Genomic DNA, 13513 nt, shown 5'->3' on the forward strand with positions numbered 1-13513 from the left:
AAGGAAATGCAACGCCCGGGTATAAACGAAAACAAATACACCGCTCAGCTCATCGTACAATACGACCGACAATGCTGCGCAAAACTCCTGAACACCATTCACGTCAGCAATGGGAAGCACGATGGGAGAGCGACGATGCGTGTCTACATGACAACGCACTTTTCCCGTTCTTCGCTATTCGGTCCCACCACTCCGGCACTCTGTCGCCGTCCAGGTCGCCCAATGCTCGATCCTGACGGTTGACGCCCGGAGTATCGGCGACCCGAGGGACCAGCTCCGGGAGCAAGGCCACCGCTGTTGCTTTGATACGCACTGCCCTGACCCGGTAGTAGTGCGTTTGGATTCGCAGGGTGACCTGGCGGAGGGTTGTACAGCGGAGCTGTTGAAGCCTCTTCATAAGTTGGTGGCGGTGCTGGGCCTTCATTTGGCCTATAGCCTGTGATGTTGTTGCGGCGCGGTGGGATCACTGGGGGTTGCTCTCCGGGACGAGAGGCTCTGCGGTTAGCGGGGCGTTCGCGGGCTTGCGCTGCTATCGCGTTCTCGGACGCCTCGTTATCTCGCACGCGTTGCTCGGCCTCACGCCTTTCGCGGTCCTCTTCTTCTTCCTGAAGTTGAAGCGCCAAAGCTAGATCATGGTCCTCTTGTTCAGCCCTGCTAGGGCCGGTAGGCGAGGTTGGCTCTTCAGCCTGCGTGGCAGGTTCTGTAACCGGAGCCAATCGCTGTTGGTTTGGTCGTCGAGTTGGAACTGTCGTCCAGCCCTGGCTGTCACCAACGACCGGACTCTGCTCCTGGTGCTGTATCGTTCCTTGGGGAGCGGACTCGTGATTACCAACGGGCCGGAAGTCACCCGAGAATAGCTCGCTTCCCATGCCATTGACATCGATCAAAGACTCCCACACAATCTCGTCGTGAGTCGAGTAGCCTTGGTCTGTGACTAGAGTAACAAGGTTTTGGGTTCGGGGGTCCTTGAATACGGTCGAGAAATGGTCATTACGGAACAAGATTGCGACCTGACCAGGCTGCAAGCTGTCCTTCATGATCTTCAAACCGTGGTCTGTCAGCTGAGTGGGCCACCGACTCAGGAATTCCTTGATAGCGTGGATGTCCGTGAACATTTGTTGCTCGCTGTCAGTCAAGGGCTGACCAGACTGCAACTTTGCGTCCAGCTCTTCCTCCTGAAATTGAACATACTGCGATGTCTCGTACGACTTCGCCACACGCTCGAAAGCTTGGTAGGCCTCTGAGCCTTCTTCTGGCAGCCACCCATGAATCAGTGGGATATCGAATGTACGGTACAATCTCATGTCAGACGTGTTCTCGAAACCTCCAGCTTTGGCTCCGGGGCGGTTTGCAAGCGCGGTGTTACCGTGAGTAGCGTCCGTGTCAGGTACGAACATTGGATTGACGTTGAGACCGGTGTGAAGAGTGAGGAGGAACTTGTACAAGTCACTAACATCTGGAAGCTCCTGCGCTGCATCCCCTCGCCTTCCCGACATAAGCTCATCGAAGACCGCGTCGAGCAGCAGGCCAAGGCTCACTTGCTCTCGTGTACGTAGTGTCTCCACCAGCGCAGTCTCGATACCAGCTGGAGTCGACAGTACCAGTGCGTTCACCAAAGCAAGTAAGGGACACGGCCCGTTCAGGTTTTGAGTGAGGATAGGCGAGGTTCGGATGCCGGGCTTGTTGACATCGTGCCATCGAATGTGCTTGATCTGGTAGTGCTCTCGCCTCTGCCGGTTCATAGCAGTATTCGGCGACTCGGGCCCCGGAGGCGTAGCCTCGATGAAGCCTGTCTCGAGCGGTCGTGGAGGAAAGGGCGGCGGCTGCTCCTCTGTTGACCTTCTTGATCGAGGTGGCGGCAGTGGCTCATCCTGGAACGGTGACGGTGTCTGCTGTGAGGTGGTGTGTGGCGGTAGCTGCTGCGCATTGGGGAGGGGAGGAGGCTGCGACTGAGGGGCAGGAGGAGGAGTATAGTTTGGCTGGGGTGCCGATGCTGCGAGGTCTTGTTCCACGTGGGGCGGTGTAGATGGAACAACGGACTTGTGCTGTTGTGGTTTGTACGCAGGTACCTGCTGTTGCCGATGGAACTCATCTGCAGGTGTCTGTCTTGGCTCCACGCTTCCCACCGCACTATGAGCGCTAGCGGGTTCCTGGGTCTGCCTTGTAGGCTCATTTTGCTGCCATACATCCGGCTCTTGCCAAGTCTTTTGAGCTTCCTGGTGAGCGCGGGCTTCAGGCCGCCCATTCCGTGGCGCAGTGTCGCTTGTGCTCCATGGGTTGGCACTTGGAGAGTCGTCTCTTGGATGCTCGGTATGTGGGGTCGCAGTCTCCAGCGCGATCAGAGGTGGCTGGTCAACAGAGGGCTTTCTTTGGTGTTGAGGTGTTTCGTTGTTGAAGCTCAGGTTGGCCGTGTTGTTCGTGGGTGTGACAGGCGTCTGGAAAGCAGGAAGCTCCACCGGCTCGAAGCGTTGAGACTGTCCGTGTGAATCACCCCAGACATTCTCTCCGTCGAACGTGCTCTGCCCGGTCGTCTGCATCTTCAGATAGGGGTTGTTTGTCTTCAGCGGTACAGAGCCAGACGACCCGTCATTCGAGATCGTGCTTACAGCGCCGTAGGAAACCCCGCTGGCTCCAGTTGCCATGGGCGAGATGTTCTCCCAGGACTTCTTGATAGGCACACCCGCTGGCGGACCAGCCCTCAGCGCATCTGGTATAGCGCTTTGGGTGCTGTCCGATGTAGCCGGGGCCTTTCCTCCTGCAGGCCTCAGCGCGTCTGGCACGCCTACAGGACTGGAATCGTCCCATGGGTCGTCGTCGTCGTCGGCCTCGTCGGACTTGTCCCAGTCTTCGTCGCTGTAGTCAGACTCGTCCAGTAAGTTGTCGTCTTTGTGTGGGGGCGCTGTGTCTGGCGTCTTGAAGTTGAAGGCTGGGGTACCGCTGGAGCCTGCAGGGTAGCCATTGTGCGCGGAAGAGGCAGGAATGGCAGGTGGACAGTCTTCGCCCGGCGTGAGGGGATATGGAGGGTTCGCTTTCGAGAGAGGCGCTGGTACAAGGCCCTCGTCTGTGGAGGGCTTCATCACCATCGCGTCGGGGGGGGGGGGTGGTGGTGGTGGTGGTGTAGAAGAGGAGTGTAGGTAGTGGGTGAGCAAGCAAGCTCCAAGCCACCAGGGTGGGTGTTGGGCAGGAGTAGTAGCTTGGCTTTCGTGTTCAGACCAAGAGCAAACTATGGGGAGTCCTAAAGCTGCGATTGTGGAAGAGCAAGTACTGCGAAGGTGTGGCGTAGCGGGACCTCGTGCATACGCGGCCAGCCGTACAGCAATGCGGAAGCTGCGAGCCGGTGCAGTAGCTACGTAATTGCGCCAGCTGCGCCACAGGTGGTGTTGTGGCGCGGCGTGGGGAAGCAAGCGCATGTGAATCTCGATCGAGTCGGCCATTTTTTCACCGAGACCACTTTTTACCGTTCGAGGTACAATCTACCATCGAGGTACAATCTTGGCCTTGCGCCTGTCGCAACGGTCACCACATATAGCATAGGGGAGCTTCGCTGTCGCACATGACTTGCTGATCGCACACGGAACGAGTGACACTCAGCAAGTAGCATGCATTCCCACATACGGCCCAATACGCATGTTGCGTTGCGCCTGCCCTCGGGCATCTTGAAGATCGTCGAGCTCACACCCAACACGTACGTTGCATAGCCGGAGTGAGCCCTCCATGTCGCCTTGGTTTTCAAGCGATGGTGCTTATGTGGGTACAGCAATATCTTCCTGGGAAAATTCGGAACCTTCAATTCAAACCTCCTACTCGGCCGGCCGTATTACCTCACATACGAGCTCCTCGACAAAGATGACGGCAAAGCGAAGACCGAGCTGCGCGTCGTACCAGCCGCAGAGCTCCACGCAGAAGCAGTAGGAGACGGGCATGCGCCTCCCCTTGCGGCGGAAGAAGCAGGCGACAGTGCTGAAAGCGGTGCTGGGTTCGATATCGTGGGCACTGACGGCGAGGTGATCATGCGCAATAACCAGCTAACGGTCGACGATGCAACACGGCAGACGCTCACCATGGAAGAGATCGAGGAACTGAAGAAGGCTGGCACTGGGTCAGGGAAGGAGATCATCGCGAAGATTATGGCGTCGCATCAAGCAATCAGCGAGAAGACGGCTTTCTCGCTGGCCAAGTACACACTCAGGAAATCGCGCAAGTTTTTGAGGAGGTTCACAGCGCTGCCGTTGGATGTTGGGAGACTTACTGAGCACATTCTGGAGAAGGAGGCTTACAGGATCATGGAGCTTAGAGAAGATCTGCTCGGTCTGATCTGCAGTTGGTCAAACGTCCACTGCGGCGCAAAGAGCCGCGTCCTGACAGCCGAGGACGGAGTGAGCCAAATCGGCGGAGGACGCTGGCTCGTAGTCGACGACACCGCCGGTCTCGTTACCGCAGCACTCGCCGAGAAGATGGGCCTCCTCTACCCCACAGAAGAAGAAGACGACACCTCGTCGGAAGAGAAGGAGACAGCACCAGCACCAGCACCTGCACCTGCACCTGCACCTGCAGAAAACGACGCCCAACGCGACACCGCAATGCCCGACGCCGACGCCGACACCACCACATCCGACCCCTCAACTCGCCCCCGAAAACCCGCACGACCGCACATCCCCCAAATGTCCGCCTACACAAACACCCTCACCATCCTCCACCCGAACAACCAACCCAACCTCGCCTGCCTGAAATACTTCGGCTACGATGTCGGCCAACCCTCTCCCTCCCATCCCTTATACAAGCACCTCAAATCTCTCTCCTGGCTCTCGCTCCTCTCACCGCAGGACGACCCGAGCTACATCGAGCCCGAACTGCTATCCGCCGCAGAGTTGGAAAGCATGAAGAGCAGCAAGCGCGGGAATTACTACAAGAAGCGGAGACGGTGGGAGAAAACGAAGAGAGTGGTTGATGAGACGAAACGGGGTGGGTTTGATGGGTTGGTCGTTGCTACGAGCATGGATGTCAAGGGCGTGCTCAGGGAACTAGTGCCGCTTGTGAGGGGTGGAGGGAAGGTGGCTGTATACCACCAGAACGTGGAGCCGCTTGTTGAGCTTGTGGATTGTTACAGCAAGGAACGACGAGCGGCGTTTATTGCAAAGGAGTTCGGCACAGATGCGCAGCAGACTAGGAAGAGGACGCTGGAGGCGGACGCGAACGGTGATGCGCCAGACGAGGATGAGGATTTCCCGATTAACCCGACGTTGTTGCTTGCGCCGAGCTTGCAAACTGCGCGCGCGAGACAGTGGCAGGTACTCCCCGAGCGGACGCATCCTATGATGACAAGCAAGGGTGGTGCTGAGGGATATTTGTTCACGGCTACACGCGTTATACCGGTTGAAGGAAGGGTCGAGGCGAGAGGGCATGGAACGAGGAAGAAGAGGAAGACCGCGGTGGAAACGCCTGCAGAGACGAGTGCGGTGGAGACACCTGTGGAGACTTGAAGCTAGATCTGAGTACCATTATTCATTCGAGTTGCCGAGTGCAGATGCCATCATGTCTTATTGTTGTGTCACGATGGGGCTATTGTTGTCATCAAGCCGAATTGCCGGAATCGAAACAACGGTCGCTTGAAACTCGTTCCCTGCTTGCGAGTTTCGACCTGCTCAGTTCAAGTTGGCAAAAGGATGCTTGGTGGGCTGTAACAGCCTGTGCAAGGTTCAACAGCCTGGCAAGGTTCAATTGTCTTTCTTATTTGGCAGCAGTGGTATCGACAGCCACCTTGATCCTATGTCGTGTCCTCATCGATCCAGTAGAATTCCTGCCCGTCTACAACGCCTTGCCCATGAACTTCCTCTTTGTGTAGCTCAGCCACCACTTGCTTGGCGCACCTGTCTCGTCCGCATACACTCTGTTCAACAGCCTTGTAGCCAACTCCTGTCGCATCTGCATAATGTACTGTCTCAGAACCTCGGCTGAGTTCCTGTCTGGCGGCGCCTCGAAAGCCTGGTTCAAGGGGAATCCCGCATCGCCTGGGATCGAGAAGTTGGTGTCGAGTGCGAGGTTCATGACCGCCTGTATGGCATGTCAGCAAGCCCAGCTCTATCCTCGTATCAATGCAGAATGTTCCCTAAACGCACCTTCTCAGCTTCCCTCCGCCCCATACCCGGCCTGATCTTGCCCAAGACCTCGCTCACATACAGGATACCGTAGATCAGCACGCGGTCGGCGGGGCCCTTGATCTCAAAATTGCGGAAGAATGTGTTTGCGCGGAACAGAGCGAGGATCTCGTCCAGAGGGTCGTACGACTCATGTGATGCATCGATGGTGAGCTCTGTTACATCGGCGGGAAGCGCTGGGAGCTGTTGTGCGGGTCCGCGGGTCCGTGTGCGGAGGGGAAGGAGCGCAAAGTTGCCTGTTGTTGTGCGTGAGAAGAGGGCGGGCAGTGACAGGTAGAGGTCAAGGTACCAATTAGCTGCTGGTTGGGCTCATCGAGGAAGACGGAGTGGTAGGCCTAGTGGGGTCAGCTACGTAAAGCAATTGCAAAAAAACAGCTTAAAAGGTGTAATCGCAGAACTTAGTGCAATGCTTACAGGCATCTTGGATGTATGTTGCCAGTGTCGTTGTGGTGTGTGGAGCTTTCGTGGGGTCCAGTTGGCGGTGATGGCGCAGCTCCATGATGTGAGGTATGCCTGTAGGGCTGAACCGCGGGGGTTGACTAAGCAAATGCAGGTGCAGCTGCCAATCAACGCGTCCGTCGCGTCTCCCAACTCGCGTCGTCATTGCCGTGAAAGTCTTCGTTTCTGCACTCACCGACATCCTCTCTGTCCATTTTCTTCGTCTTCTTCTCCCGCTTAGGTTTCATTGAATCCTACTCATTACCATCATGTCGGACATCGAGGATGAAATGGACATTGATGCACCTGCTGCAGACAACTCGATCAGCTTTGGTGGAGATACAAAGAAAGGCAAGAGTAGTGCAGCCAATCTCCCGGTCGAAGCCGAGGACTCTTTGCCATGGTTAGTAGCATTGTTTGTGGAACAAATGTGTTGGCTGACCTCAGCATAGGGTCGAGAAGTATCGGCCAAATTCACTCGCAGACGTCGAGGGGCACCAAGACATTATAGCCACAATCAACAAATTCGTCGACTCGAACCGACTGCCACATCTTCTTCTCTACGGACCACCGGGAACGGGCAAAACATCGACTGTACTCGCCCTAGCACGACGCATATATGGCAACAAGAATATGAGGCAGATGGTACTGGAACTCAACGCATCAGATGACAGAGGCATCGACGTTGTACGAGAGCAGATCAAAACCTTCAGTAGTACGAAACAGATCTTCTCGGCCGCGCCAAAGTCAGGGGATGCATCGCTTGCGACATTCAAGCTCATTATCCTAGACGAGGCAGATGCCATGACTTCGACCGCGCAGATGGCCCTGCGTCGAATCATGGAGAAGTACACGGCCAACACACGGTTCTGCATCATCGCGAACTACACACACAAGCTTTCGCCGGCACTTCTCTCCCGATGTACCCGCTTCCGCTTTTCACCACTGAAGGAGCGAGACATCCGAAATTTGGTAGACAAGGTTGTCGAAGACGAGAAGGTCAACATCACACAAGACGCTACAGAGTCGCTAGTGGCGCTCAGCAAGGGCGACATGAGACGAGCGCTCAACGTTCTGCAAGCATGCCATGCCTCTAGCACACCACTGCAGCCTCCTGGAAAGCCCGCAGCCGATCCGAGCGCCATTGTGCGAGACCAGATCACGCAGACCACTATCTACGACTGCATTGCAGCACCGCACCCCTCAGACATCAAGTTCATCCTGGACACACTGCTGTCGACGAACGAAATGACCCAGTGTTTGCGCACAGTCAACAACCTGAAGACCCGGAAGGGGTTGGCGCTTGCAGACATCCTCACTACCGTAAGCGAGGAGCTGGTCAAGAACGATGTTCCTCCTCAAGTTATGGTAACATGGATGTCGGGTATGGCAGACATTGAGTACAGGCTCAGCGGAGGAGGCAGCGAAGCAATACAGACAGGAGCTGCCATTGGTGTGGTACGGACCGGCGTAGAGCTAATGGAGAATGGCAAGAAGTGAGCAGGTGCTGATATCTGGGCGAACGGCGTTCAAGAAGGATTTGGCGGGTCGAAGTCCGCAAGATGATACCACAGCGATACTTAAACCATCACGGGGCAGCATGAAAGCGCGATTCACAAGGAACGCAATGCTTCCTTTCTCATCATTCGTTCTCTCGCCTAGCAGGAGGGGCTACGAGCAAGTCGCGTCCAACCACGAATTGTTGCTAACATGTCTTGGAAACGCACAGCGGTGGGGCAGAGAGTTCTGTAGGCGCCAACGGTCTCCTCTGTTGTTGTTGTTGTTGTAAACAAGAAGCAGATCATGAGACGCGACAACACGAAAATCCCACGCTACTCTGAAACGCGCACCCCCACATTTACCAGCCATCGATCCCCACCAACATGACACCCAAGGTACTTGAACAGCCATGATGACACCAGTGAAGCAGAAAAGGAAAGCAGACGACATGTTCGATTCTGTAAGTTCTCCACCGCGCGCGAAATCGCACTGGTTGCAACATGCGCTCGGTTGTCGCAATGTACTAATGCGCCACAGCCGTGTCAAACACCGGCAAAGCGGCGAGTGACAAACAAACCAAAGAAACGCTTATCGATACCGGGCGCATTTCCAACAGCGGAGCCTTCCAGTCAAGAAACACCACAAAGATCTGCGCACTCTGTTGTTTCCGCAAGAAAAGCCGATAATCGACAACCCAGGACTGAAGTAGCAGCTCAACTGCCTCGGGCACATTCCAAGTCCACAACTTCATCGAACAGAGTGCAGAAGTCCACAACTCGTCAGCCTTCAACACCCAGAAAGCAGCGGTCTAGCAAGAAGCTCTCAGTTGTCACTCCTAAAGCAGATCGACATGCAATGCGCCCAGATGTCACCTTGCGGTTCTCGTTCAGCACTCAACCGAGAGATGCTCAAGGTCCCCTGAAGAAAGGTAGAAGAAGAGGGCGGTCTTCGAATCTCGAGGATACGCGACCATATAAGCCCGTGCTATCTCCGATCGACTCGCCCACCAAGCGCCTTACTCCCAGCAGACCAGGCAAAGAAGACAAGGTCCTGAACAGAAGCTTCTCCGAACTACTCGTCACAACCGCGCAGAACAATTTTACCGGACCTCTACACCATGACTATTCAGAAACGCCGTCGGACCTCTCTTCAGAATCCAACCACGAACCAAAGGTGCCAGATCCATCTGTCTTCTCACACCCCACCAGAAAGCGCGAAGGCTACGGCTTCAGCTACTCGGAACCTCTGTGGTACGACTCGGACGAGTACCCGGATACAGAGTGTGACTGGGACCCGAATAACGAGGAGCAAGCCCCGCCGTTTGATGCGCTCTTTGATCAAGACAGTTCATTCGACGACATTGTCGTCATGAGGGATGTTGGCTCTTTCCATGTAGCCAAACCCCAGCGTATTCTCCAATGTACAAAGGCCACAAGAGAAGACACCGTACGCTTAAAACAGCGGGCGAAGATGCTGTTCAAGTGGGACGAAAGCGGTGACGTGTATTCCTCCCTGGTAGGAAGACTAGAACGGATGGTATACAACGACTTGGAGAGGAAAAACAGTGACCGCGAGGCTTCGATACCGTCCGTTGTGCAGTGCGCAAGCAAGCTGAGAGACTTCTTGCAACGGAACAAGGAAGAGCGGATCGAGACGGGTGAGAGCCGCCGTGCGGTCGAGCATGAAATCGAGTGGGCATCGTGGCTTGTGGAGGCAAGTCGGACGGGTGTCATGCACTTGAAGACCAAAGGCTGCAGTTGTCGGCCGGACTGGGAAGAAGAATGAGCGGCTTTTGTATCGCGCGACAACCCAGTTTGAGCCTTGTGACTACTACAACGCACGTTTCCGCTATTGACTTGCAACCATTGTCATTACCAGGGACTAGACGCTCAAGGCTGGTCCTTGTACTCGTACGCTACGCATGCGACCAATGCGCAGATCATTAATGCGAACAACCCGCCCACTGGCCAATCCTTTGTTTCGCTATTACTACCTTTTCTACACCTTCGGCTTTTCGTATTCAAGCACATTGACTTCAGTACATGCTGAGATGATTGTTTTGCTCTTATCTTGATGCTGAGCTGCAACGCTCGATGTAGCATGTGTTGACGTCTTCAATTGCTAGATGCAGACTAAGCCGCAAACAGCGAACTACTTTGGGTATGAAACTACTCACGGTCTCAACCACTTGGCGTTAAAGTCACAATACTGTGATTGTGTTCACTTGAACCAGAAGTCGCGCGTCATTCTTGCAGTACTGAAGTCTGCGTAATGGCACCCCGGCGCTGGCCTTTTAGCACAAACGATGCCACGATGCAGATCAAGGCTTGCACGTGTTGTGACTGAGAAGGGGCGACATTCGATGATTTCGACCTTACGGTTGTATTTGGCTTGTGCGACCAATCAGACCCGCTGCGTCAGTCATTGTTGATAACTCTTGCTGAGCTCCCATTGCCGAGTATCAATTGAAGTCAGGTTCAACGAGACGTCAGACCAATGCGTTGGCATGGCGTGCTGGGCTTTTGAAATTTTACATTGCATTCACTTGCTGGGATATTGTGCGTCATCCTCCACATTGGTAGTCCTCTACTCGCATATGTACAATGCTCCTTGCCCAAGCTTTCGAGCTCCTACACCATCGTTCTCCCTCCTTCCAATTCTCCGCTTCGAATCTTCGTTCAGTGGTCCCAGGGGTGCTTCCAGCCAAGCAGGGCCGGGCCATCCTTCTTTGCGCGGTACATCAACTGCGCCCTGTTAGCCGCTGCCAGATTCAGCATATCGTAGACGTACGAAAAACCACATAGAGGCGCCGAGGCCGGTAGCCATGAATCTGTATAGCGGACGGACGGGGTGGACCTTGATGGGGTGGTTCGGCATCTCAGCGTACTTGGGCGGACCCATCCTGCGGAGTGTGGGCTGCATGGTTGTGTTTGAGCCTATGAGCTAATCAGCGACGTTATAGAGGGGGTATGGGCGGCGGTAAATCCGTACCTGCGACGTGTGCTGTGCAATGGCTCGTAGTGCTCGCTGGTGGTCGAGGTGAGGTTGCAGACAATCGGAGCTAGTGCGGCAGGCGCCAAGAACAGCATTGCGCATCCGCTCATCAATCGCATTCTTGTTCCCCATCTCTATTCGCTGCTACCATGCTGCCACCACCATAACAGCGTCATCGCCCGTCCGCCCACTCCATGGCAGCGCCTGCCACCGTAACGCGCCTCAAGTCATCGTCACGGTATCTCATGTCCACCGAATCGCGTATTTGCGACACCTCCTCGATTGATTCGCGCCGGGCGTCATAGCGAAGCGAGTCCGCGGAGCAAGAAGAACGCGCTACATCATCCTCGAACTTCCACCACAACGACAGCCAAATGGCGACTCCGGCGACTGGAACACCGCAGAATGGCTTGCAGCGGCGGTTCAAGGGATGCTCCAAGATCGGCGAGTATGAGATGCTGCAGAAGCTCGGAGAAGGAACTTTTGGTGAAGTTCACAAAGCGCGCCAACGAAGCTCGGGTAATGTCTTCGCGCTGAAGAAGATCTTGATGCATAACGAGAAGGACGGCTTCCCAATCACCGCGTTACGAGAGATAAAGCTGCTGAAGATGCTGTCTCACGACAATGTCCTGAAGCTGGAAGAGATGGCAGTCGAACGACCAAGGGCTGAAGGGCGTAAGCGGGCCATTCTGTACATGGTCACGCCGTACATGGACCACGATCTGTCAGGTCTCCTCGACAATCCGGACGTCAAGTTCCAGGAAGCGCAGATCAAGTGCTACATGCTGCAGTTGTTCAAGGGATTGCGCTATCTGCACGACAACCACATCCTTCACCGAGATATGAAGGCCGCCAACTTGCTCATCAACAACCGTGGGCGACTCCAGATTGCAGACTTCGGTCTGGCAAGACATTATGACGAACCAGTACCACAGCGAGGAAAGGGCAACGGCGAGGCTCGAAGAGAATATACAACACTAGTCGTCACAAGATGGTACCGGCCGCCAGAGCTTCTGCTCCAGCTTAGGAGATACACCCCCGCAATAGATATGTGGGGCGCTGGGTGTGTCTTCGGCGAGATGTTCAAGCGCAAGCCTATCCTTACCGGGCAGAGCGACCTTCACCAAGCACAGATCATCTTCGAGCTCGTAGGCTCACCGAACGACCAGAGCATGCCCGGCTGGCACGACCTACCTGGCGCTGAGCCAATCCGCCAATTTCCGCCCAGTAACGGTACTATGGCACAAAGATTCCGCGAGCTTTCGCCTACGGGTCTTTCTCTGATCAAGGATCTTATGAGACTAGACTGGCGGCGACGCATCAACGCGATCGACGCAATTGACCACCCTTACTTCAAGGAGAACCCTAAGCCCATGCGCGAAGAAGACATTCCTACGTTCGCCGACTCGCACGAACTCGATCGTCGCAATGCTCGAGGGCAAAAGCAGGCATTACCACCAGCACCCGCAGGCGGCACCGTTGGCGTTGGACCAAACGGAGAATGGACCGGCTCTGGCCCACCACCGAACTCATGGGGTAACGGCGATAGACGGTATGGCGGACCTCAGGACCGCGGGCCACCAGGTGTCGACCGCCCACCAAGAGGATACAACGACCGTGGCCCGCCACGATATGACCATAGACCACCCCCACCTCCTCCACTGGAAGGCGGCAGACGACCAAACTGGGGCAACGGCGGCAACCTGCCACCTCCACCAGGCGAAGGTCGACACCCACTGCCCCTACCGCCACGCTACGGCCCAGACGGCGGCGATCGAAGGAGGAATCAGCCTCCATCTGGCGACACGTACATACCCAGCTACCAAGGTGGAGAACGCCCTCGAGGATCACGCGAACCAGATGAACGACAACAAAGACGCGGATCACGAGACTCAGCCAACTCGCGGGACGGTTACACAGACGAGCGCAGACCATACCGCGACGACAGACGGCCTGGCGACTCGAGAGGGGTTGCAAGAGATCGAAGAGATGGAAGAACGCGATCGCGTAGTCCGGATCGCAGAGGTGACAGAGATGGGAGGGACAACAGAGAGAATAGGGGGAGAAACGATGATATCTACAGGAGACGGTAGGACTGGTATCCTTGAAGGACCGAAGAGGGTGTTGAGGAGGGGCTCTCTTATGAATATATGCAGTATGGCGTGGCGTCTATAGTTTCAGTATGATCATGGACGCACGATACCTTAGAGACGGCGTTTGATGGATTTAAGAGCATTTGCACGGCGTTGATGGTGCGCGGCTACGCGGTGTAGCGATAGTATATGTAGTTTGAGCGAATGGACATTGTTACTTGCAAGTGGTGTTAGAGGTGTTCAAGGTATGTGAGTGAAGCTTGGCGTATGGGATGCGCTCGTTGACGTTGGAAGTTTGTAGCACAGGTCAGGATGTCCGCGGTAAAAGGCCAA

The 13513-nt window shown here is 55.4% G+C and overlaps 7 protein-coding genes across 7 annotated transcripts; 4 read left to right on the top strand and 3 right to left on the bottom strand.

Moving 5' to 3' along the window:
* Positions 1–701: 701 nt before the first annotated feature.
* BU25DRAFT_335132 (uncharacterized protein) lies at positions 702–3077 on the bottom strand (the record flags this gene model as incomplete). The annotated part of the gene is made up of 2 exons (XM_033702573.1): positions 702–1979; positions 2127–3077. Coding segments are annotated over 2 exons (2229 nt in total), but the record flags the coding sequence as incomplete, so codon positions are not given.
* Positions 3078–3561: 484 nt separating this feature from the next.
* Positions 3562–5525, top strand: BU25DRAFT_408378 (Gcd10p-domain-containing protein). The gene has a single exon (XM_033705800.1). The coding sequence runs from the start codon at positions 4062–4064 to the stop codon at positions 5478–5480; it is 1419 nt and encodes a 472-aa protein (XP_033564630.1). The 5' UTR covers positions 3562–4061; the 3' UTR covers positions 5481–5525.
* Positions 5526–5697: 172 nt separating this feature from the next.
* On the bottom strand, positions 5698–6575 carry BU25DRAFT_489206 (ARP2/3 complex, 21 kDa p21-Arc subunit; the record flags this gene model as incomplete). The annotated part of the gene is made up of 4 exons (XM_033711405.1): positions 5698–6051; positions 6117–6391; positions 6445–6490; positions 6570–6575. The coding sequence occupies 4 exons, from the start codon at positions 6573–6575 to the stop codon at positions 5806–5808; spliced, it is 573 nt and encodes a 190-aa protein (XP_033564631.1). The 3' UTR covers positions 5698–5805.
* Positions 6576–6771: 196 nt separating this feature from the next.
* BU25DRAFT_489207 (P-loop containing nucleoside triphosphate hydrolase protein) lies at positions 6772–8539 on the top strand. Its single transcript, XM_033711406.1, has 2 exons — positions 6772–6996; positions 7046–8539. Exons 1-2 carry the CDS (start codon positions 6863–6865, stop codon positions 8091–8093), a joined length of 1182 nt encoding a protein of 393 aa, XP_033564632.1. The 5' UTR covers positions 6772–6862; the 3' UTR covers positions 8094–8539.
* Positions 8490–10118, top strand: BU25DRAFT_446652 (uncharacterized protein). The gene is made up of 2 exons (XM_033709502.1): positions 8490–8553; positions 8631–10118. The coding sequence occupies exons 1-2, from the start codon at positions 8503–8505 to the stop codon at positions 9876–9878; spliced, it is 1299 nt and encodes a 432-aa protein (XP_033564633.1). The 5' UTR covers positions 8490–8502; the 3' UTR covers positions 9879–10118.
* Positions 10119–10613: 495 nt separating this feature from the next.
* Positions 10614–11132, bottom strand: BU25DRAFT_408381 (uncharacterized protein). Its single transcript, XM_033705801.1, has 3 exons — positions 11085–11132; positions 10884–11029; positions 10614–10837 (listed from the first exon to the last, which is right to left on the bottom strand). The coding sequence occupies exons 2-3, from the start codon at positions 11013–11015 to the stop codon at positions 10772–10774; spliced, it is 198 nt and encodes a 65-aa protein (XP_033564634.1). The 5' UTR covers positions 11016–11029; positions 11085–11132; the 3' UTR covers positions 10614–10771.
* Positions 11133–11230: 98 nt separating this feature from the next.
* Positions 11231–13405, top strand: BU25DRAFT_408382 (Pkinase-domain-containing protein). The gene has a single exon (XM_033705802.1). It carries the CDS (start codon positions 11462–11464, stop codon positions 13178–13180), a length of 1719 nt encoding a protein of 572 aa, XP_033564635.1. The 5' UTR covers positions 11231–11461; the 3' UTR covers positions 13181–13405.
* Positions 13406–13513: the final 108 nt, after the last annotated feature.

This window comes from Macroventuria anomochaeta (genome assembly GCF_010093625.1).
Source record: "Macroventuria anomochaeta strain CBS 525.71 unplaced genomic scaffold BU25scaffold_7, whole genome shotgun sequence".
NCBI classification, from domain to species: domain Eukaryota; kingdom Fungi; phylum Ascomycota; class Dothideomycetes; order Pleosporales; family Didymellaceae; genus Macroventuria; species Macroventuria anomochaeta.